The following is a 25,147-nucleotide window of genomic DNA, read 5'->3' on the forward strand; positions in this document are numbered from 1 at the left end:
TTAATACACAAAATAGAAATGACTTAATGTCACCATTTCAAATTATAATTAAAGAACAAATACACAGAAGCTTATGAATAAATTTAGTACATTCTTCATGACTTTCAACATCTTCCAGGAAACAGTTGTGCTTTTTACCCGCCACCCCCCAATTGTCCCACCATCATCCCAGTCTGCCACATCTCCACCTCCCTAAAACATCACGCACGCCCAGCTCTCTCATATCACAGGTTAGATAGTGGGTAAAGTTATCTCTACACAAACTCAGAAGAGCATTCTCTACTGCACAGTGTGATATTTCCACTTATTACACCAGCTATCTTTGTTGCCCAAGTTGAATCAGCAGTTTAGTATAAATTGTTGTCAAACTGTGGATAGTTTTGAGCTGTAAACTCATGCCCACTAGAAACTGGGTTGAGACTGCCAGCGTTTCTGTCACATCGGATCCTTATAGTTAGCTGACTTTCATGCCTTCAGTTTACATTGGATTTAAACCCAAGGTCAAAAAGTAAAAGAATGGTGAGTAAACTATCAAAACTGAGTCCCAGTATTTTGGCCACCTGCAACCTCTTTCCAGCTATCTGTGGTCATTACCTATCTTATCACAGATACTGCTGTAAAGACATGACTTGGGAGTGGTGGTGGAGGGGTAACTTCAGTAAAGTAATATTTCATGCTGCATTGGAAAATGGCAAGTTGAAATATCTATTGAAGTAACAAGGCACATTTTTAAAACTGATTAATTTTCTATGGAGATTGGCAACTGTAACTCCCAGCTAACTTTAAACAGCAAAGGGGCGAGAACATATTCCTCGTGGAAAAGAAAGTCATTTTTATGTATGTGACATCTGGTTTGAGAGGAAGTGCGGTTCTTTAAATACTGTACAGCTCAATATTCAAAAATTAACAGTGCATCATCTCAAGGTTTGACTTTTTAAAAAAGGTCAATTAGAAAACATGCAATCTGTTACAAGTGTAAATTTGTGAAAAAAGTATAAAAGTAGTGCAAACTGTGGGTTAATTCAACTCTAGGAATTAAGCACACAGTCCAGGCTGGCACTTCAGTGTAGCATTGAGTACCGCAGCATTGTTCCAGGTGCTGTCTTTCAGTTGAGATGTTAAGCCAAGACCCTTCTACCTGTTCATATGAGCGTAAAGATTCCATGGTTCTTTTTGAACAGCAAGGGAATTCTGAGAGTGTCCTGGCCAAAATTCATACCTCACACACCAAAAACTGATGAACTGGTGATTTATCTCATTGCTATTTGTGGGATATTACTGCATGCGAAAGTAGCTCTCATATTTGCCTCTATCAAAAGTGATTGTACTTCCAAAATAATTAATAGGTTGTGAAATATTTTGGGATGTCCTGAGAATTTGAAAGGTGCTATATGAAGATCTTTATTTAGTACAACTGCTTCATTAAAAAAAGAACAGAAGTTTGAACTTTCCCAATCTATTAAAAGGAAATTTAAAGTTGCAATTACTATCTAGGGGAAAGGAACATGGGAACTGTTAGCAAAGTAGTTGTAATCCTGCACTAGATATGCAAACATTAAATTCAGATATCGTTTCCTTTAAAACGCAAGTAGAACTGGGTTACCAGGCTAATAAACAACATAAATGGCTTGTTACTGCAGGTACTGGAAATCTGGAATTAAACCAGAGACACTCAGCAGGTTAAGCAGCATCAATGGAAAGAGAAAAACAAAGTTAATGATTCAGGTCATTGGCCTATTGTCAGGTCAACAACCTGAACATGAACTTTGCTTTTCTATCTCCACAGATGCGGCTTGACCTGCTGAGTGTCTTCAACATTTTCTGTTTTAATTCCAGATTTCCAGTACCTGCAGTAACAAGCCATTTATGTTGTTTGTTAATCTGGTAACCCAGTTCTACTTGTATGACGTAAGGCACATTTAATTCAGACCCAGTTAATCTTGATTTAAGTTCCCATTTAAAATTAATTAAATCAATCTATTTGTAATTTCTGCACGACTTTACTTTGGCCAGCAAAGCCCACCATCATTTCCAATTGATCTTGTGAAAGTGTCACTCAATAACCTGCCAGTAGGTGGTGCATGAGCATGCCCCATTAACTCATCTTTGGATTTTTCTTCCTTCATGGCTTGGCATGGGGTGGGGCAGGAGGGAGAAACAAAAGAGAACGTTACCACCTTTGCTGAGCTCCATCTCAGAAGAAAAGGTAGAATTTAGTGTAGTAGCATGAGCCTAAAACTTGCAACAGCACACCATAGTGCACAGGGGCTTAAAACACACCATGCCAGACAATGTGCAATAATTCATATCTTAATTTAAGTAAATAGTTAACAGGAAGAACATAAAACATTGTGTGAAAATTTTCAAAACAACAGAATCTGTTAGAAAATTTATATATATTATCTATTACTTCATAATTAAAAGTCTGCTGAGAAAACAAGAAATTTTCAATAGGGAAAGGACTGTTCTTCTATAAAACATTTTTTCCTCGATCTTCACATTAGAGGTCAATTTTTTCCTCATATGCACACTTACACGAGGCCCGCTGACTATCCAGGTAGGGTTTGCATCCCAAATGCATCACTGCATTGAAAAGCAATTCTACAGCACGATCACAAGCTACATAAAAATAGAAAAATAAAGTTAGGTTTATTCCTTAGAAGCAACTAAATTTATTTTAAAACTTTTAAATGAAAATAGTGAATTTTGAATGTCATTATATGATTGGTATTTTAAATAATATATCTAGTTACATCTCAAAGTTCTCATGTGGACAATATGAGGATCAACTTGAATACAATGAGATTTTACTTTAGAAAAGGACAACTTTCACACTGGAAGGTTCTTGGCACAGCTTTCCAAATTATCAGTGCAGTAATATAACTTGATCAGAAAACATTGTGCTGTATATTGTCATGTCAGAATGAAAACAATGCTCTTTCACTTTTTCCACTTTGAAATGACTATATTGCTCTCTTTGCTACCGCAAAGCACTTGAACCAAAAGTCATGATATTCTTGACCCACGCCCCCACTTTTGAAAATAATTTTTCATCTCCCCACAAAACTAAATTAATTCAAATATCAAAGATAACAATTCTTTGAATTTGGCCCCTCCCTGGAGCGACTGGTTACTCTCATGATAACCGCATCTCTAGCTGAAACCTGGGCCTGTCCCCATAAATTAAAATTCAACGACCACTGCTGTCGTAGCCCGATACAAATGTAAAATGCAGCATACATAGGCTTTGGCAAACCTTACTCAGCCATATGCTTGTGTGTGAGCTTGCAAACTTTTCCATCCCCATCCCTAGTTAAACAGTTCAAAGATGACTCAAGACCTATTCTAAATTATGCTCCCCCTTCTTTATGAATTCCATTATCAAAAAGGGCAAGGCATCCTCCTGAGAATGGAATTCATGAAGAAATCCATGGTCAATGTCACCCTGTAACCAATCACTAGAACAAAAGTGACAAAGGACAGAGTCAACCCGCCCTTCAATGTTCCTCCCTCCTAAAATCCAGAGATCAAACAGAGATTAGGAACACAGTACATGGAATTACAGGGGCAAACCAGTGTCCCCAGGGAATGTTACTGTTACTAAGGTGTATTTTAGAGTTTCTAAACAAAGTGTATATGCTCCAAAAGTTTATCACTCTCCCCCTCATACCAAAGGTGGGGGACAAAAGGGAATTAGTTAATTCTATCAAAGGAGAAACTCGTCTTGGAAATCTTCATTTATTCAGTTTCTTTACCTTTTTTCCCTGATCCACAGCAATACCATTCTCACCTGCTGCATATGTTAGCTCAATTGTTGTCATAGCATTACATCCAGAAGTACTGCAACTTCAGGACTATTTTACTTAAAGTTACATTATTTTGAAACTGTTGGGACACATATACATCAATTTTGTTTTGCAGTATCTAAACTACAGGAAGCTCTCAAGCCAAATTCTTTACTTCATACTCAAAGCACTTACAGATAGAGATGCAAGTGTACAGGACAAAAGTTCAAGTGAAAGTCAGCAAAAGCATCAGCCTCGGCTAGGTGGTAGCAATCTCGCCTCCAAATCAGAGGTTGTGGAAGTTCCACTTGTGATATCTGATCTAGGCTGACATTTCAGTACAGTACTGAGGGAGCGCAAGACCATCACAAAGGTGCTGTGTTTTTTTAATGAGATGTTAAAATCGTGGCCCTGTCTGTGCTTGCAGATGGGCTCAAAAGATCACTATTTGAAGAGCAGCAATGGAGGTCTCCTAATGTCCCAGCCAACATTTATTCTTCAAACAATATCCAGTAATTTATCTCATTGCTGTTTGTAGGACTTTGCGGTATGCAAATTGGCTGCCAAGTTTGGCTACATTAAAAAGATGACTATACTTAAAAAAAGTACTTCATTGGCTGTGTAGTAGTTTGGGAGGTCTTGATATGAAAGGCTCTATATAAATGCAAGTTCATTATTATTTAGTGACTTCTTACATTAATGAAGAGAGCATCAGATATCACTCAGGTTCAAGAAATTAAGTTACACAGTCTTTTCACTTACAAAACCGATTACTGACAATTAAATCATAGAGGGGTGATATTAAAGCACAATAGCCTGTGGAGTGGGATTTCAATCTGGGGAACTCTCCCCAGGTGCACTGTAAAGAATTGGCAGAAAGATCGCCTACCTAATAATATATTTTCTATTTTGTGTTGCAACATGCAACCGCAAAAAGCTGTCATGTTGGTTGTCGTGGTTGGAAAACACCGACTGTAATTAGAGTGTTCTGGTCAGAGCACACCTTGAATACTGAATTCAGTTCGGTTTGCAAGAAACAAGAGGGATTCAAACACTGGTATCAATGCAGAGAAATGCCATAAGGCTGATTGGGGGCGGGGCAGGGGAAGGCCACATGTTCAGACTAGTTAAAAGGTAATTTTCAGACTGACATCTGGAAATTCTTCAAAGTATCAGAGCCAAAACCATGGAATCACCTTGGATGTCAATCCTCATGCTGATATGTAAATATAAAGTTCAGGAGGAGCACGGAATGAGTCCCAGCTCAAGTCAGAAAGTTGCCAGTATTGGATGGAGGGGGACAGCAGACGCAAACCATTGTTCCATAAGACTGCAGTTGATGCTCCAACCTACAGTACCAAAGCATATACAGTCTCATAATTCCTTATGGACGGTGTCAACACTTCATACGTAGTAACAACTTTCTAGCTGAAAGCAGTGATCAAATGATTTACCTGCACTTACCTTGTACAGTCGAATCCATTCCTAATGTTTTCTGTACATTTCTGCAGATTACAGACAGACAGCGCTGAAACACTTCATCACAGTCTTGTTTAGCATTCCCGCAAGTATCATAACAACGATCATGCTGATTGCAGCACTTAGTCATGGAAGGGATTCCCACGTCCAGCTATTTACAAAAATATACATAAATGTGCATGAGAGCTGGGTAGTAATCTCATGATAAAATCTGCAGTCAACACTAAAGTTGGAGAATATTGGCCCTCATTATGTTCTGGTGCCATGATGCTCCAAAAGCTGAGCATAAGCAATGCCTAATTGTTACAAGCTCTAGACATGCCTGACAGTTGTTGTAAAGTAAGAAAGTAGCACGCACAAATTTAGATTCAGTCTTTATTTAACCTCACACCCTCTCAACTTCTGCTCCAGCCTTGGGCCTAGACCACTCACTCCTTGCACCACTGGGGTGGGCAGTGTGCCCACATGTCCTGGAAGGTAGCTAGAGCACTTTGAAAGTACAAAGCTGGATTGAAAGCCAACCCAACCTACTCTGGGTGGGAATAGAAGGCTGAGGCCAAGAGTCTCCTGGAAAGGAGAGAGATACCAATCTAGCTGGGGGCTGGGTGGTATAAAACTAGCTGGGCAGCGAGAAGCAGGACAGACCTCTCAGCCTTTAGAACTTGCACGAGATCCCTGGAACCAAGAACTACAGGGATGTCAAAAAGAATAAGAATAGCCCAATATTAACATTTGCAGCCCAGGTTGGCGCGACGCAAAACCCAATTAGTGGAATAGAAGAAATTCAGAGTCTTCATCTCGTACATGTTACATGGCTGCCATAGAACAACCAATTTGCTAGAAGAGGAATGAGAGCATGGTCACAACAGCCCAATCTGATCAATAAGAGGCCATAAGTGAATGGGCCACAGAGGGGCAGAAGTAGATGGATGTAGATAGAGAGATGTGACAATTTTCTCCACCCCCCCATCACTGTAATGTCTTGTTGGGATCTAGTTCCAATAGCACCAGGAATGCTTCAGCACGTTGCTCAAGCAGCCAGTGCTCATGTGTGAGCCTTGTATTTCAACCATGGAGGAATGACAGCTAAGCTGAATCTCCAATCCTATCCTCCCCATTTTTGAGCAGGAGTTACTAACCAGCAATCAGGAACAGACACCCTGGCTGAATTTCCCTTCCCCCCTCCAAACTTCTTGCTCCAGAAACTTCAAGTTCAACTGTAGCAAAATCAACAGAAACTTAAGACTGGCACCTTCTGATCTGAATGGCTCAGGATGGTGCTTTTTACAGGAACTTCCCTTCATATTTTATTTAAGGAAATGTCAGACATAATTTTGGTGTTATCCTTTTCTTGGGAGTGTTCCTTCAATTGATCTTGTTCTTAGCTCACAGCTTACCTTTAATACCTTACTATTCTTTCTCACCCCTTTCCCCATGTCAGAGTTTCGTTTTTCCCCCACCCAAAATAAGTAGGCAATTTCTCCCTGGTCTCTACTTCAAACATTTTGTAGCCTTCTTCCCCCATTTACCTTGTTTCCTGTGAGGGAGCAGTTTGCCCAGGTAATTTGGCCAAGTCTCTGAACTTTCCTTTACAACAACTTGCATTTATATAGCGCCTTTAACACAGTAAAATAACCAGGGCTCTTTACATGACAGCAGGAACAGAAGAATTAGGAAAGTTGACCAAAAGCACAGAAAGATAAATTTGTGGCAGCTTTTAATGGTCAAGAAAATAGTAGGCAAAGAGATTTAGTGAGGGAGCGTCAAAGGGAAGGACCAAGACAACTGAAAAGTTATGTCACCAAGTAAAGATGGGATGATGGAGGGGTGATCTACAGGATGTTAAAGGGCTAGAGATGGATGACCACAGGGCATGCAATGGGCCGTAGGACTAGAGGAAGCTGAGGGAAGGCCATGGAACAGTTCAAATAGGAGTATAAAAATTTTAAACTTTGATGCACTGGGAAACAGGGAGCCAGTGGAGCAAAGTTTTTTTTTTAAATTCATTCATGGGATGTGGGCGTCACTGGCCAGGCCAGCATTTATTGCCCATCCCTAATTGCCCTCGAGAAGGTGGTGGTGAGCTGCCTTCTTGAACCGCTGCAGTCCATGTGAGGTAGGTACACCCACAGTGCTGTTAGGAAGGGAGTTCCAGAATTTTGACTCAGCGACAGTGAAGGAACGGCGATATAGTTCCAAGTCAGGATGATGTGTGACTTGGAGGGGAACTTGCAGGTGGTGGTGTTCCCATGCATCTGCTGCTCTTGTCCTTCGAGGTGATAGAGGTCACGGGTTTGGAAGGTGCTGTCTGAGGAGCCTTGGTGCATTACTGCAGTGCATCTTGTAGATGGTACACACTGCTGCCACTGTGCGTCAGTGGTGGAGGGAGTGAATGTTTGTGGATGGTGTGCCAATCAAGCGGGCTGCTTTGTTCTGGATGGTGTCGAGCTTCTTGACAGAGTAGAGACAGAGTGACAGGCAAGTGTGACAGCACATGAGCAGTAGGGATATGGGCTAAGCTAGGGGCCAGATATTCAATATGAGCCCTACATCACAAAAACACAGATCAAGGGTTCAGTAGCAGTTTGTAAAAAAAAAAAAAACTGACAATGAAGATGTGTTGGTTTGAGGTAAATCTGATATTTTCATTTAGTCAAAGCATGAACAGCAAAAATAATTTTTAAAATTCACTTTAATGATGGCACAATGCTGGAGTTTGTAAGAAACTTGAAATCTCAAACTAATTTACTTTTATTCCCAGCTGCCTCACCCTTAAAAGACAAATTTATTCTTCCCTTGCTTTAATTCAAGTACAGCAAACAAAAAAACTCCACATATTTAGTATGTGCAATAGGTGATGACTGCCAGTAATACTGAGGAAGAGGGGCTCAGGAGACAAATTAAAATTGCATTTATGACTTTCGTAAAATTAAATTCTGTACTGATCTTTAATTTTCAACCAAGACATAAAACTGTATTCATTTTGTAGTTATGCAACAGTTACGCCTCACATGGGCATAATTAAGGGAACATTCTGTTCAGCAAATTTATATTGTTTATTAATGAAACTACAATAGCACTTCTTTCAATGTTACTGAGCTTTAATGAACCTGGTCAGACAATATGCAAATCTTTGACAGACACAGCATTCCTTACTTGAACTCCAAACATAGGAGAGCCACATCCATTAGGTGGTGGAGGCTTATAATCAGAACGAGGAACTGGCTTGGATCCTGCAATGAAAAATAAAGGGTTAATGTGTTCAGTTCCTTTCCAGTCAGCCAACATCAGCTTCCACTGCAAAATTTCTGTGCCTTTCCTTGTTGACAACTATAACTCCTTAGTTATAGGAATGGTGCCAGAGAACTGGAAGATTGCAAATGTTACATCCCTATTCAAAAAAGGGGAAAGGGATAAAAACAGCAAGTGCTGGAAATACTCAACAGGTCAGGCAGCATCTTTGGAGAGAGAAGCAGAGTTTATGTTTCAGGTCTCTGACCTTTCATCAGAACCTAGAAGGGGAAAAGGGATAAACTGGTAACCACAAGTCAGTCAGTCAGTCAGTCTGGCATCAGTGGTGGAAAAACTTTGTCAAGGACAAAATTAATTCTCACTTGGAGAAGCATGGGTTAATAAAGGAATGTCCAGTACAAATTTTGTCTGACTAAGCTCAAGTTCTTTGAGGTAACAGAGATGGCTGATGAGGATAATACAGTAGATGGTGTATATATGGACTTTTAAAAAGGCATTTGTACCACATAACAGACTTATTGGAAAATAGAAGCACATGGTATTGAAGGGACAGTGGTAACTTGGATACATAATTGGTTAAGGGATAGCAGGCAGAAAGTAGTGAATAGCAGATGTTTTTTCTGACTGAAGAGGTATGCAGTGGGCTCCCCCAAGGGTCAGTATTGGGACCAAAGCCTGACTTTTTTTTTTAAATACATAAATGACCTGGACTTGGGTATAGGAAGTGCAATTTTAAAGTCTGCAAACAATACAAAACTTGGCAATGTAGTAGTGTGCAGGGTAACAGCAGACTTCAGGTGGGCATAGACGGAACTGGTTGGACAGATGCAATTTAATGCCGATAAGTGTGAAGTGATGCACAGGCAGTATAATCTAAATGGTACTATTTTAAGCTGGTACAAAAGCAGAGGGACCTGGGGGGTGGATATTCACAAATCTTTAAAGGTGGCAAGGCAAGCTGAGAAGATGAAGAAAATATATGGAATACTTGGCTTTGTAAATAGGGGCACTGAATACAAAAAACAAGGAAGTAATACCAAACCTTTGCAAATCACTGGTTAGGCCTCAGCTGGAATATTGTGTACAATTCTGAGCACCACACTTTAGGAAAGATGCCAAGGCCCTGGTGAGGGTACATAGGTTTATCAGGATGATACCAGGGATGAGGAACTTCAGTCTGGTGGACAGATTAGAAAAGCTGGGATTTTTCTTCTTAAAGAAGAGGAGGTTAAGAGGAGACCTAATACAGATATCCAAAACTACGATGGAGCAAGTAGGAAGAAACTATTTCCTCTAACAGATGGGTTGGTAACCAGAGATCGCAAATTTAAAATAATTGGAGAAAGAATTAGTGGGTAAATGGAACATTAGCTATCCTTTAATCTTCCGGTACCTCACCCGTGGCTAACGATGATACAAAAATCTCTGCCAGGGCCCCAGCAATCTCCTCCCTTGCTTCCCATAGCATCCTAGGACACATCTGGTCAGGCCCTGGGGATTTATCCACCTTAATGTGCTTCAAAACCTTCACCACCTCCTCCTTTGTAATGTTGATATGCTCCAGGATATCGCTACCCCTCCCTTGAACGCACTAGCTTTCATGACCTTCTCCACTGTAAATACAGAAGAGGTATTCATTTAAGAGGAGGAGGCCCAATTTCAATGGGGTGAGAACAGATCTGCCCTGAGTAAATTGTAATCAAAGATTGGCAGGCAAAACGGTAACGCAACAATGGGGTGCCTTTAAAGAGAACATGGTTCATGTACAGTTGATTTACGTTCCCAGGAGGGGGACAGGTAGAGCAACCAAAACCAGAGTTCCCTAGATGAAAGAAAGAGAGCAATATGTAAGAGAAAAAAAAAAGGGGCATATGATAGATGTCAGGCTGATAATGCAAATGAGAATCAGGCTAAATACAGAAAGTTGAGAGAGGAAGCAAAAGAGAAAATGAGTTGCAAAGAGGGAGTAGAAGAGGAGACTGGCAGCTAACATAAAAGGAAATACAACATTCTTCTATAAGCAAATAAATAATGAAAAGGTAGTAAGAGGAGGGGTGGGGCCAAATTAGGGAGCAAAAAGAAATATGCATGGAGGAAAAGGACATGACTGAGATACTAAATGAGTACTTTGCATCTGTCTTTCCCAAGGCAGAAGATACTGAAGTCATAGTACTAGATAGTCCTAAATCACACTGAATATATCCAAGGCCAAGTTAGGCAGATTTCTGAACTATAGGTGTTTGGGGAACAGGCAGAAAGGTGGAGTTGAGGTCAAGATCATATCAGCCATAATCGTATTGAATGGCTGAACAGGCTTGAGGGCCGAATGGCCTACTCCATTTATTATGTTCTTATGTAAAAGAAACCTTAGTTGAGATACTGGATGGGTTAACAATTGATCAAGAGGGGATATTAGAAAGGCTAGCTGTACTTAAAATTAAAAGTCACCAGGGCCAGATAGGATGCTTCCGAGGATGCTGTAGGAAGCAAGAGCGGAAATTGCGGAGGTACTGGCCATAAATCACCCACTCCTTAGATACGGGGGTTATGCCAGAGGACTGGAGAATTTCAAATGTTACACCCTTGTTCAAAAAAGGGTGAGGATAAACCCAGCAACTACAGGCCAGTCAGTTTAACCTCAATGGTAGGAAAGCTTTTAAATATGATAATCCGGGACAAAATTAACTGTCAACTTGGACAAGTGTGGATTAATTAAGGAAAATCAGCAATCATTTGTTATAGGCAAATCATGTTTAACAATTGAATTTTTGATGAGGTAACAGCGAGGGTTGATGAGGGTAGTGTGGTTGATGCGCTAGATATCAAAAGGTGTTTAATAGAGAGCCACATAACAGGGTTGTCAGCAAAGTTGAAGCCCATGGAATAAAAGGGACAGTGGCAGCATGGATACAAAGTTGTCTGAATAACAGAAAAGTGGTGAATGGTTGTTTTTCAGACTGGAGGAAAGTATACACAGTGGGGTTCTTCAGGGATCAGTACTAGGATAACTGCTTTTTTGATGTATATTAATGACCTTAACTTGGGTGGACAGAGCACAATTTCAAAATTTGCACATGACATAAAACTTGGAAGTATTGTGGACTGTGAGGAGGATAGTGATAGACTTCAAGAGGACATAGACAGGCTGGTGGAATGTGCATACACATGGCAGACGAAATTTAAACTCAGAAGTGTGAAGTGATATGTTTTGATAGGAAGAATGATGAGAGGCAATCTAAAGGATACAATTCTAAAGCGGGTGCAGGAACAGAGATAGCTGGGGGTATACGTGCACAAATTGTTGAAGGTGGCAGGGCAGGTTGAAAGTGGTTAAAAAAGGACATGGAATGAATCCTGGGCTTTATTTATAAACAGAATATAAAAGCATGAAAATTATGATGAAGCTTTACGAAAACTGGTTGGGCCTCAACTGGAGTATTGCATCCAATTTTGGGCAATGCAGTTTAGGAAGGATGTAAAGGCTTTAGAGAGGGTGCAGAAAAGGTTTACAAGACGGTTCCAGGGAAGCTTCAAATTACGTGGACAGACAGCCGAATATGGGGTTGTTCTTTTTAAAGACGACGACGGTTGAGAGGAGATTTGATAGAGGTGTTCAAGGGTCAAGAACCAGGGACACCAATTTAAAAGGTGAATGGCAAAAGAACCAAAAGCGATACGAGGAAAAACTTTTTTTATGCAGCAAGTAGTTAGGATCTGGCATGCACTGAGTGTGACGGAGGCAGATTCAATTGTAGTTTTCAAAAGGGAACTAAATAAGCACCTTAAGAGAAAAAAATTGCTGGGCCATGTGGAAAGGGCAGGAAAGTGGGACTAGCAGAGAGACAGCAGGTACATGACAGGCTGAATGGTTGTAGCACAGAAGGAGGCCATTCTATAATGCAATTCTATTCGGAGTTCAACAGTATTTGAAAAGGAGAAACATGAATAAGATTCTAGATTTAGGGAAGGCTGACTTCAATGGGATGAGACAGAGACTGTCCATAGTAAACTGGGCAAATCTTCTAATGGGTAAAATAACAGATCATCAATGGAAGGTGTTCAAAAAAAAATCTGTGATAAAGCACCAGTTTATACCTCTAAAGGCAGGAGTTCTAATTGCCAAAATAGACAGCTAAAGAGATAAGAGGCAACATAAAAATATTGCAAGCCATGTGTTATGTTTATGTTTATCTCAGTTAATTATTCTACACTTGTCCAGGTCGTATTCTGTGTTACCGTGACCAGTTTGGCTGAAGACATGATTTTGAAACAACTTATAGGGTAGGAGTGAGACAGTTTACAGAACTGCAACTGATCACTGCATCAAAAAATGCTGGAATTAGTTGTTATGACAATAATGTGTTTGTTGTATGCTGACCAATCAGAATCTTAGCCTTTACCTGGCTATCTGAAGCAGAACAGTAGTAAAGGATAAAACCAGCCTGATCTTTACACATTTACAAGCTTTTATCTAGAGAGACACACATTACATTTACCTTCATACCCAAAAACCACAGTTTCAGTCCACTCCTATACATATGAGCACAAGTGAATCCCAATTAATGCCCACCACCTCTACACGATTAAAACACTCAATATACAAATAAGATTCCCTTCTCTCACTTTAAATAAACTTTATACATACTACAATTTTTTTTTAATCAAAAACTTCCATATTCTGTACAAAAGCATTACCTTGGTGAGATGGCCCTCCTCTAGGACTCCTAACAATTTCTTCATACATGCACTTTTTAGTGAAACAATCTGACAGATGGTTTGAATCCACCCATTTAATTTTAGAGATTTTTTCTCTCCAGCATTTATTTCAAGCAAGAAAGGTCAATCCATAACCTTTTCTCACTCACTTTTCCAAAGCATGTACATTATCCCACAATGAACGATTATCTACATAAAATTCAGTGGGTACACTGTCTTCAGTACACCCACTGTACGGAATATACCTAAAGTAGTCGCCAAATATCATCCCATATCCACTGCCTCCACAAGAGCCAGTGGTTCAGCAGCCAATGTACTTCGAACAACCCTTTTTATTTTCTTAGTTTCCCAAGCTAAAGGCCATTTCCCATTCTCACCCAAAGGCAATATGAAACCAGCTGCACGACAATACCCATCAGGACGATCAGCACGTGAAGCAGTTAAAAATGACTAGCTTCATGTTCTTCGGTCACCTAAAGTTGGGAACTTAAATATGCTCTTCCAGATTTAATTGTCTTAATGTTTTATTTGCCCTTAAAACTTTCTCTACTTTAGGATGTTTCATTGCAATACTTAATTCCAACAAATCAAAACCAGCATCTGGTCTAGTCTGAGTACAAAACCAGTTCAACTGACCAATCAGGCTTTGCATTTGCTGTGTCTTCTTTAGATACAATTTCATCTTTTTATGACGACCTAGTAACTGGGATAGGAGTAATATTCAAAACAGGATTGTTGTTTCAAACTTATACCAGATCTACTTTGCTTAGTATCTAAACCAATACATTTAAAAGCCTGACTCCCAATTTTAAATTCTACTTTAACCTTATTAACACATTTCTCAAATTCCACAGTATCATCCTATAAGTCCCACCTGCAAGGACTTGTTCAGTACAAAACCACCGATATAAGGCTGTCTCAGCTTTGTTGTTTGGTACCAGAATAAACTTCAAGCTCACTCGAACTATCTAACATCCTTTGTTTTGCCTCTCTTATTAGTTAATCCTCAAGTTTATTGGCAGCCACCAAAACTTCACGATCATGAGGATTTCTACTTCTAGTTCTGTTACGTGACTATTCTGCGGCCTTTATTTTATGGTCTAATCTATTCAAGCTATCGCCTCTACTTCCACTCTTATGACTGTAGGGACGACTACTGAGAGATCTCCCTCTTACACGATTAGAGGTTCTCTCTCCAGTTTGTGATCATTTTCTGACACAAAAGTCACTTTCAGACTCACTAATTGTACCGTGCTTTCTTACTTTCCACTCTGTCTCCCATTCTGCCAGTCCACTGACCTCACTTTTTGGCCTTCATCCTAAACATTCAACCAATATTTAAACTTACCAGTAGCTTTTCCTGCACATCCCACAATGGTCATTTCCGTCCATTCCTTGGACCCTTCCAGAACATACATGCCCCGAGCACCAGTCTAGGTAATTGTCCTATGGGTGTGATAGCTCTGTCCTGTGTGTCATGACAACACATATTACCACCATCCACCCATGGCGTACCGTACTCTGTTCCTCAGTACCCTCATCTCAAAACACATGAGCATTTGAGGTACAAAATGCCTCATTTATTTCTACAAAGCGACTCCTGACAACGCAGCAGTCCGCTGATCTCATCAGAGCCCTCTAGCTGTGCACATGCGCAGCCTACATCTGGCCAGGACTAAGTGGCGCATGAGCGGGATGACGTCACCGCACAATGGCAACATCATCGCATATCTGCGCCTGGCCCTTTTTCGCGCATGCGCGATAAAACGTCATCGGGTATCCAGCCCCCCACTCGGCTGGAGGAACCAACTGAATGGGAGATTTTGAGGCTGGAGCTCGCCCCCCTTGGCAACTCGCTCCAGGCCTCAATGCTTCCTCATTTCAGCCGCTCACTCCAGACCTCGCTGCTTCCCCCCCACCCCCATGGCCAATTGTTCCCCCACTCCCCGCTACCCCGCTCTCCGGCCCCTCACTCCCGCTCCCCCTGCCACCCTGCTCTCAGGTCACTCGCTCCCTACTTCCCTGCCCCCCTCCAGCTGCTAGCTCTAGGCCGTGCTGCCACTCTTGGCCACTCGCTCCAATGTCACCCGTCGCCCCTTGCGGCCCGCCTTGCTTCTTCGGACGGCGCGTGGAGAACGATCAAACGCGGGAGCGAGTGGCCGAAAGGAGGGATGTGGTGCGGCCTATAACTAGCGGCTGGGGGGGGGGGGGGGGGGTGGTGGTGGGGCCGTGGGGAACGAGTGAGTGACCAGAGAGCGGGGTGGCGCAAGCGGGGAACAATTGGCCAGGGAAGTGGGGGTGAGCAGCGAGGTCTGGAGCAAGTTGCCGAGGGAGGAGAGCAGCCAGTGGGGCGGGAGTTAGTAGCTGCATTAGGGTGAAATCAGTCCTGGTCAGTCATATAAACAAATCACATAACAAATTCACAGCACATTTTATACTCTGCCCGATTTTCTTTTCCATCGATCGGGGTGCCAATTCACTATCTTTCAATGGAAATTCAATCTTAAAATTCCTTTTGTATTTAATAGGATTGCTGGAATATTAAATGGATCTGAGCGTTACTGTTAGTGTCCTATAACTACATAGCATATTACTGGGCTTCCTTTCAACTTAACGCAAGGTTAGTTTGCTACATCGATCTAGCCATAAGCATTTCCTGTGATAAATTAAGCAGCGCCATCTTTAATCCTGGCAGCTGCCTGAACGTCGCAGACACTGACGTTCCAGTTGAAATGCCTGCATTTGCGCATGTGCAAGTACTGCGCCACCTGGTGGTTGTGTTGTCAGCAAACACAGCCTTATTTCTATCTAGCCTAAGATTTTGTAATTAATTTTAATTGTGAGGATTGAACCTTAACAGTTTGATTGCCATGTCTGATAAATACCATCTTACTGTCACGACCTATTTATTACCTTACCAGGACCTTTCCAGTCCCTATGACACTCTCTTTTATAGCATACCAAATCTCCTGAATTGACCTGTCTCAGATGGTCTAATACGATGCCTCAGTACTCTATGTGTTTTCTTTGAGACCTCAGCTTTGATTAAAAAAGCCCATCTCCCTTCATGCAAAGCATTCAAATGTTCAGAAAAAAATGGAGCTAACTAATACCTCTCGAGCAGCAGGATTACCTCAAAGAACAGAAGGCAATTTGGGATTTCGCCATAGACTAATTGATAAGGACTATATTCTCCAACCATCTCAAGAGAATTCTTTGCATGAACTGCACATACAAGGGTGTTTAACAACTTACAATCTGGCTGATGAGTTAAAATTTTATGCACCATTTCATCGATCACCACATGATTCCTTTCACAAAGACCATTGCTAAAAGGATTCTCAGATGCTGTATTCATGGCAACGATATTTATGCTTTCAGACATGCTTCAAATCATCGTTAGCAAATTCACCTCCATTATCAGTCAGAAACTTTGCTGGTATCCTACGTCCTGTCCATTTCTCCATAATTTTGTCTATAATAACCCTCTTTCCTTACTATTTATTAGAGTAGAAATACTAAATGTGGTAGCAGATCAATACAAGTAGGATGAAGATATTTCTGTCTTTGTCCCATATCTTTCGATCCATGGCAATTATCTTATTAAAGTCACGTGCCAATGGAAAACTTACAGCAGGACATGGCTGCTTCCTACAAATTTCACAATGCTCACTGATCACTTCTATGAGCCTCATATACTCATCAACTACACCTGTATCTTTTAGCAGGATTTTTAACCATTGACAAGTAGGGTGAGTAACTTTAAGATAATTGCTTTTGGAACATGGATGCATTCTATTCACAATACCAGTGGTAAGTTGTCCACAGTGCAAAATGGGGAATGGTATTTCTTTAAGAACAGATGGCAGCATCCTACAGTACAAAAATTCTAAGGGGTCCATATGAAAGCTAACAAAATGACAGTTGGTCTGATGTAGTTTTCATTATAGTTTGGGACAAATTCATAAATATGCAATCCAATGAAAAACAGAATTATGTAAGCTATCATAAGATGAATACCTGCCCACATGGGACAATATATAGTATAACAAAGCTACAAACATGTGCCACTGAATCCTATCTTCATTAGAGAACCCTGTTTAGATCAGCACAATAAATAATAGCACTTATCAGTCCAGAATTCAGAGCTGTTAGCAGTCATTAAAAAAAATTCAGGCCAACCCATTTCAAAATTCTGTATTAATAGGCAGCGCGCACAACTGGGCCAACAGCTCAGTAAATACACTGCATGATGTGGCAATGAGTTGTATTGAGCAAGAAAGTCACACGCTCAGTACTTAGTCTGTATGGAATTAGTTGATCACAGCCAAGGCACTGTAATGTGCTACAAAGATCCTGGTCCAGGGAGGAGAAAAAAAAAACAACCGGGGTTCCTGCTTTTAAATCATCTCTCAGGCACATTTTCTAGCAAGGAATTCTGTGTGTTCACAGAATCAAGCATCAAGCTTGGACAAATATCTGTTAACATTTACTAACTAAAGCCATGAAAATTAGTCCCTTAGGTGAGGTATAAAATAGCTATCAGCACTCTAGAACTGCACCGAGTCATTACATTATGCAGAAGAGACAACGGCATAAAAATGTTTCACAAAGGCTGTAGGGAAAAAAATAATAAAAGATCAGCCTATAGGACAAATGAGAGAGCACCGAGCCAGCTAATCAGCATCTTAACCTTTACAAAACGGTCCACACATTTACTGAACAGCAAAACTCATTATTGAGCATATTACTCACCATCATTGCATTTGTATTTGCAGATCCCATCCTCTCCACCTAGTAAATCCAGTGCTGCATTCAGATATGTGTCGATTTTATGAATTCCATTTCGAATTGTTTTCAGCGTCCCCTGCCAATCTCTGTAGATTGTGTCTTCTGAGCGGCATTCACGACTCCTTAAAATAATTCCCACAATCACACAGACCAGCAAATACATGCTCAAGGAAAACTCTGCAGTGAACCACTTTTTCACTTCAGGTTTCCAGCTGTAATACACTTCTTTTCACAATACAATATAAACTACATTCGTTGGCATCACATAGCAAAATTTAAAAATGCTCAGCAAGTGACATCAGCGTCAGGGTATTTTAGTGTGGTAAGACTTCGGTTACTAAACTTTTGACTGTTGTTGCAGATATTTATTGCTTTGGCAACTACTTCAGGACTGTCATGCTGAATAAACATCACTGCTGGTCACATGGATGAGAACAGCAAGCCAAACTGGATGGAAGGGTCACATCTGTCGCATTCTTGTAGAACTAGAATGGGGGAAAAAGGCAACTTTGAGTGCCTATGAAATGAAAATTTATCCAAAATATATTCTTTTAAATTCAAAGTTCAAACTTTGCAACCACAAATTCCTACTTAGTTCATAACAGAAGCAACCGAAAGACTTTGAAGCTGAATGGCAAAGCAAATATTTTATCCATTCTAGAAGTATAGGTAATTTTGGAAAAGCACAATACAGATCACAGCAATTCCCAGGGCAGGAAATAAAAATTAAACAATCTACTCACTGTATATCTAAAACACAAGTTGAATTCTTCATTGTAATACCTGTAATTAAACTTATATAATGTCCCAACAGAGCTTAACAGATCAGGGACTGGAAAATTGCTTCAAGATAGAAATGATACAAAGACCATTCTGCGCACCATCTGTCTGAGATACCACAATTACTGATAATGCATCGTAGATGGAGAGTATGAACATAGGAGAAGGAGCAGAACTTCCAGCCTCTCAAGCCTGTTCCGCCATTCACTGAGATCATGGTCTAACTCCATTCACCTGCCCTGACTCCATAATCCCTTAATATTCTTTGCTAGCAAAAACCTATCAATCTCAGATTTGAAATTAATTGAGCCAGCATCTACTGCTTTTTGTGGGAAAGAATTTCACACTTTTACCACCTTTTGTGTGAAGAAGCGTTTTCTAACATCTCTCCTGAATAGCCTCTGATTTTAAGGTTATGGCCCATGATCCTAGACACCACCACACCACCCCCCATAGAAGAAAAAAAGTTTCCCTCTAACTACCCTATCAATTACTTTCAAAATCCTAAAACCCTCAATCAAATCCTTTGATATTCTAGGGAATACAAGCCTCCTCATAATCTAACACTTGGAACACTGGTAACATTCTGATGAATCAGTGTTGCACTCCTTTCAAGGCCAATATATCCTCCCTCAGGTGTGCTGCCCAGAACTGTATACAGTACTCTAGATGTGGTACATCCAGAGCTTAATACAATCATAGCAAAACTTCCTCCCCTTTGTATTCCAGTCCTCGAGATATAAAGGCTAACATTCCATTAGCCTTTTTAATTATTTTTTTGTACCTGACGACTACATTTTAATGATCTATGTACATGGACTGCTTATCTCTTTGGAACTCCACTGTTCTCTTCTTTTCACCATTTTAAAAATGCTCAAATCTATCCTTTTTTAGTTATGGATATAAATTTTACAACAATTATTGATAATTTCACAGTAAACATACAATGATATATTTAGGGTTGCTAACCATTTGGTTTTGGGCAGTACATTTAAAAAACCTAAAAATGTCGATGAAGCCAGACACTGGAAGTTTCAAAATAGGAGCCAGTTAATTCCTCCAAGTTAATTTTATGACATGGAAGACTTCATTTTAACTTTCAAGAATATCACAACTCAAGTTATGGTTCCACCCCATCCTTGCCTGACCCATGTTTAATACTAGAGTTGGTATAAAATAGTTACCCTAATGCCATTAGATTATCGCCATGAATAAAAGGACATGAATCACATAAGCAAGCAAAAAAAAAAACCAACAAATTAAAGGAGCATTCTTGTTTCTATACCCATTGTGCCAACATTGGTTTCATCTGCATTTCCCCCTTTGTCCCTCTATTCTATTGGTGTCAGGACCTTCAGTCATCTCACCCACAAATTCTGGGTCTCCTTACCTAAATTCATTTGCCTTTCTATGTCTTGCCCCATCTTCAAATTATTCCTTAAAATAAATTTGTGTTTTTCTTGACTTGCACCTCCTGGTCCTTCTCTGGAATGACATCAAATTGTGAAACACCTTGGGACATTTCTCTATGTTAAAGACTCTGCTTTTCTCTTGCCCTCTTGTTTTCTTTCAAAGCTGTCAGTGGAAGTAATCTCACCTTTGAATCAGAAGGCTGTGAAATCAAGCCTTGAGCAAAATCTAAACCGACACTTCAGTATAGTATTGAGAGTGCTGCACTGTTGGAGGTGCTGTTTTCTGGATGAAGAGCAGGAGAGTTCTCCCAAAGTCCTGGCTAACAATTAGCCCTCAACCATCACTAACAACATTATCTGGTCTCTTGCTCAACTCAGCTGCTAAATTTCTTATTACAGTGAATACATTCAGAGCATTCGATTGGCTCTGAAGCTCTTTGGGACGTCTGAGATCCCGAAAGGGGCTACACAAATATAAGTTTTATACGTTTTGAAATATAGAGTACAAAAGCAAGGATGTGATGCTAGAACTGTATAAAATGCTGGTTAGGCCACAGCTGGAGTATTGCGTGCAGTTCTGGTCACCACAATACAGAAAGAACATAATTGCTCTGGAGAGAGTGCAGAAGAGATTTACAAGAATGTTGCCAGGACTTGAAGGTTGCAGCTGTGAAGATTGGATAGGCTAGGGTTGTTTTCCATGGAACTGAGGGGTGACTTGATTGAGGTGTTCAAAATTATGAGGGGCCGAGATAGAGTGGACAGGAAGGACCTGTTTCCCCTGGCAGGGAGGTCAGTTACCAGGGGACACAGATTTAAGGTGACTGGTAAAAGGATTAGAGGGGTCATGAGGGGAAACTTTTTCACTCAGAGGGTGGTGGGTGTCTGGAATTCACTGCCAGGAATGGTGGTGGAGGCAGAGACCATCAATTCTTTTAAAAGGTACCTGGACATGTACCCGAAGTGCTGTAACCTGCAGGGTTACAGACCAGGTGCTGGAAGGTGGGTTTACTTTGGGAGGCTAGTTTATTAGGCCGGCGCAGACACGATGGGCTGAATGGCCCCTTCTGTGCTGTACTTTTTCTCTGGTTCACATATAAGGTAAGGGTTAAATCGAAGGCTGGGATGTGGTCTCAGGTGTGTGTTGGAACAACTGCAAATATCCTAAACTTGAAATGGAATATAAATAGAACAATTTAACAATCTGAGGTCAAGGTCACTGCAAACAGAGCTCCTCTATTCGCTGCTGTGGGACGCGGCTCGAGATATCTCAAGGCCTAAAATGTGCGTCTGTGCGAGGCCGCGAGCAAATCGGCTGCGCTTCAAAATATTAGGAACACAACAAATCAGATTAAAGGGAATCTGTCTCCTATAGAAGAGACGCAGCGCACGCCAACCATACTTTCATCTGCATCGGGTAAGCACTAAAGTAAACACTAATCTGACGTGGCTGACACTGCTTACGCTTGCGCACTGATAGCATCGCCTCCAAGCATGCTGCCCCCTGTTTTGGATGAGAAACAAATGCCCCGCATTTCATTCCATTCCCTCCCCAAAGCCTTCTTCCACAGGTGCCAGTCAACTTCCATGACTCACCCAGATCACCATCGGATGTTTTTAACTGGTCGTGATTGCGATAATCAATGCATCTTATATGGGAAAATAACTTAAATATTTGAAGATAACGAAGGCGGAGGAAAGAACAAGGCAGTTGATCACACTGGCTACTCCAACAAAGACACAATGAATGGGTCCAACGGCTTACTTCTGTGTCAGCTCTTCAATATGTTCCATGACAGCAAGTTTAAGCAGACTATTCAGTTATGGGACGCATCATAGAACAAGTGGGTACAACTAATTTTGTTGATAGCAAAAGTATACCATAACTTAAGACATTTCCAATACAGTTCACTCACATGTTGGCATTCACAATAAACATAACCTAGATCATGGCGTATATGGCGTACCGACCTCTACCTTGCAGAAGCTCAACGCCAACTCAGACACCTCTTCCTACCTCCCTCTGGACCATGACCCCACCACCGAACATCAAGCCACCGTCCAAAGGACTGTCACTGACCTCATCTCCTCTGGAGATCTTCCCTCTACGGCTTCCAACTTCATAGTCCCACAACCCCGGACAGCCCACTTCTACCTCCTTCCCAAAATCCACAAACGGGACTGTCCCGGCAGACCCATTGTGTCAGCCTGCTCCTGCCCCACTGAACTTATTTCTTCCTATCTAGACTCTATCCTTTCTCCGCTGGTCCAGTCTCTTCCCACCTACATCCGTGACTCTTCTGACACCCTACGTCATTTTGACAATTTCCAGTTTCCTGGTCCCAACCGCCTCCTCTTCACTATGGACGTCCAATCGCTCTACACCTCCATCCCCCACCAGGATGGTTTGAGGGCTCTCCGCTTCTTCCTTGAAGAGGCCCAACCAGTCCCCATCCACCACCACCCTCCTCCGCCTGGCTGAACTTGTTCTCACATTGAACAACTTCTCCTTCAACTCTACGCACTTCCTTCAAGTAAAAGGTGTCGCTATGGGTACCCGCATGGGTCCTAGTTATGCCTGTCTTTTTGTGGGATATGTCGAGCATTCTTTGTTCCAGTCCTACTCAGGCCCCCTCCCCCAACTCTTTTTCCGGTACATTGATGACTGTATCGGTGCCGTTCCCTGCTCCCGCCCCGAACTAGAAAACTTTATCAACTTTGCTTCCAATTTCCACCCTTCTCTCACCTTTACATGGTCCATCTCTGACACTTCCCTTCCCTTCCTCGACTTCTCTGTCTCCATCTCTGGGGATAGGTTGTCTACCAATATCCATTATAAGCCCACCGACTCCCACAGCTACCTCGACTACACTTCTTCACACCCTACCTCCTGTAAGGACTCCATTCCATTCTCCCAGTTTCTCCGTCTCCGACACATCTGCTCTGATGATGCTACCTTCCATGACGGTGCTTCTGATATGACCTCCTTCTTCCTCAACCGAGGATTTCCCCCCACTGTGGTTGACAGGACCCTCAACCGTGTCCGACCCATTCCCCGCACCTCTAGCCTCACCCCTTCCCCTCCCAGAACCGTGACAGGGTTCCCCTTGTCCTCACTTTTCATCCCACCAGCCTCCATATCCAAAGGATCATCCTCCGCCATTTTCGCCACCTCCAGCGTGATGCCACTACCAGTCGCATCTTCCCCTCCCTTCCCGTCAGCATTCCGAAGGGATCGTTCCCTCCGCGACACCCTGGTCCACTCCTCCATTACCCCCACCACCTCGTCCCCGTCACCTTCCCCTGCAATCGCAGGAGGTGTAATACCTGCCCATTTACCTCCTCTCTCCTCACTATCCCAGGCCCCAAACACTCCTTTCAGGTGAAGCAGCGATTTACTTGTACTTCTTTCAATGTAGTGTACTGTATTCACTGCTCACAGTGTGGTCTCCTCTACATTGGGGAGACCAAGCGCAGACTGGGTGACCGCTTTGTGGAACATCTCCGCTCAGTCCGCAAGCAGGACCCTGAGCTTCTGGTTGCTTGCCATTTCAACACTCCCCCCTGCTCACATCTCTGTCCTGGGATTGCTGCAGTGTTCCAGTGAACATCAACGCAAGCTCAAGGAACAGCATCTCATCTACCGATTAGGCACACTACAGCCTGCCGGACTGAACATTGAGTTCAATAATTTCAGAGCATGACAGCCCCCCATTTTACTTTCATTTTTAGTTATTTTTTCTTCCTTTTTTTTTAACATTCTTTTTTACATTTTTTGCTATTTTTTTTGTCATTTCATCTTAGTTTGTTCAGTTTGCTTACCCACTGTTTTTTTCAGGTTTTCTTTCAGGTTTGCACTTGCTGCTGTTCAATATTCAGTGTATTCACACCTAATCTGTACAATGCTTTGTCTTTCAACACACCATTAACATATTGTTTGCCTTTGCTCCGTGACCTTTTGGTCAGCTATGTGGCCTGGTCTAATCTGCACCTTCTCCTTTGTTATCTCTTGCCCCACCCCACTTGCTTATAATCTGTGACTTTTCTAATATTTGTCAGTTCCGAAGAAGGGTCACTGACCCGAAACGTTAATTCTGCTTCTCTTTCCACAGATGCTGCCAGACCTGCTGAGTGATTCCAGCATTTCTTGTTTTTGTTTCAGATTTCCAGCATCCACAGTATTTTGCTTTTATTATAACCTAGATCAATCTAGTTTTACCAACTTTTATAACAAGTTCCATGAAAAACTATGCCCTTCTAGTTAAGGATATACATATTGCTCAACTTCGACAATGGTCTATTCTTCACTTGTTTATAACTTGTTTTTCTCCTGATTTTTCTCAGTTACCTTCTTTCTACTACTTCTCTCTAATCGCCTTCCTCACCTGTCTCTCAATTCAATTTTATCTCTCATCTCCTGTTCACCTCGAGTTTTCCTTCTCTATTTCCTGTCACCTTGGCTCAACTGTGAAAAAATTGTAGGTTTAGACCTCACCACAGGCTTGATCGCAACTGACACTCAAGTGTACTATCAAGTATCAGAGATGGTATTTTTCAGATGAAACATTAAACTAAGATTCTAGCTGCCTAATCAGGTGGTCATATTTAAACAGCAGGAAACGGTGCTGGCCAACATTCCTCCCTCAACTGCCATCACCAAAAACAGATTATTTGATTGTTCACTCACTCATTTACTATTTGTGGGGTCTTTCTGTACGCAAATTGTCTGCAGTATTTTTCTAAATAGCAACAGTGATTAGACTTCAAAAGTTATGCTTCAAAAAAAACTCCATTACTTACTCCCCTCTGCTATTATTGTCCAATGTTCGCGCTCAGTCCCTGCGAACGATTATTTTGTAGCTACGGGTCCTTCCTATCATGGGCGCTGCTTGATGACGACAAGAACCACTTCTTTTCGGTTGTACTGAACAT

General features: G+C 41.5%; 1 protein-coding gene across 2 annotated transcripts; it reads right to left on the reverse strand.

Moving 5' to 3' along the window:
• On the reverse strand, positions 1-25,100 carry pla2g12a (phospholipase A2, group XIIA). Of its 2 annotated transcripts, none has more exons than XM_068047669.1 (5): positions 25,016-25,100; positions 17,988-18,508; positions 8,421-8,497; positions 5,250-5,415; positions 1-2,619 (listed from the first exon to the last, which is right to left on the reverse strand). In XM_068047669.1, the coding sequence occupies exons 2-5, from the start codon at positions 18,184-18,186 to the stop codon at positions 2,501-2,503; spliced, it is 561 nt and encodes a 186-aa protein (XP_067903770.1). In that variant the 5' UTR covers positions 18,187-18,508; positions 25,016-25,100; the 3' UTR covers positions 1-2,500. The 2 variants fall into 2 exon arrangements, with proteins under 2 accessions (XP_067903770.1, XP_067903771.1); XM_068047670.1 differs by having other exon boundaries at positions 2,527-2,619; positions 5,240-5,415.
• Positions 25,101-25,147: the final 47 nt, after the last annotated feature.

This window comes from Heterodontus francisci, chromosome 15 (assembly GCF_036365525.1).
Source record: "Heterodontus francisci isolate sHetFra1 chromosome 15, sHetFra1.hap1, whole genome shotgun sequence".
In the NCBI taxonomy this organism is placed as follows: Eukaryota; Metazoa; Chordata; class Chondrichthyes; order Heterodontiformes; family Heterodontidae; genus Heterodontus; species Heterodontus francisci.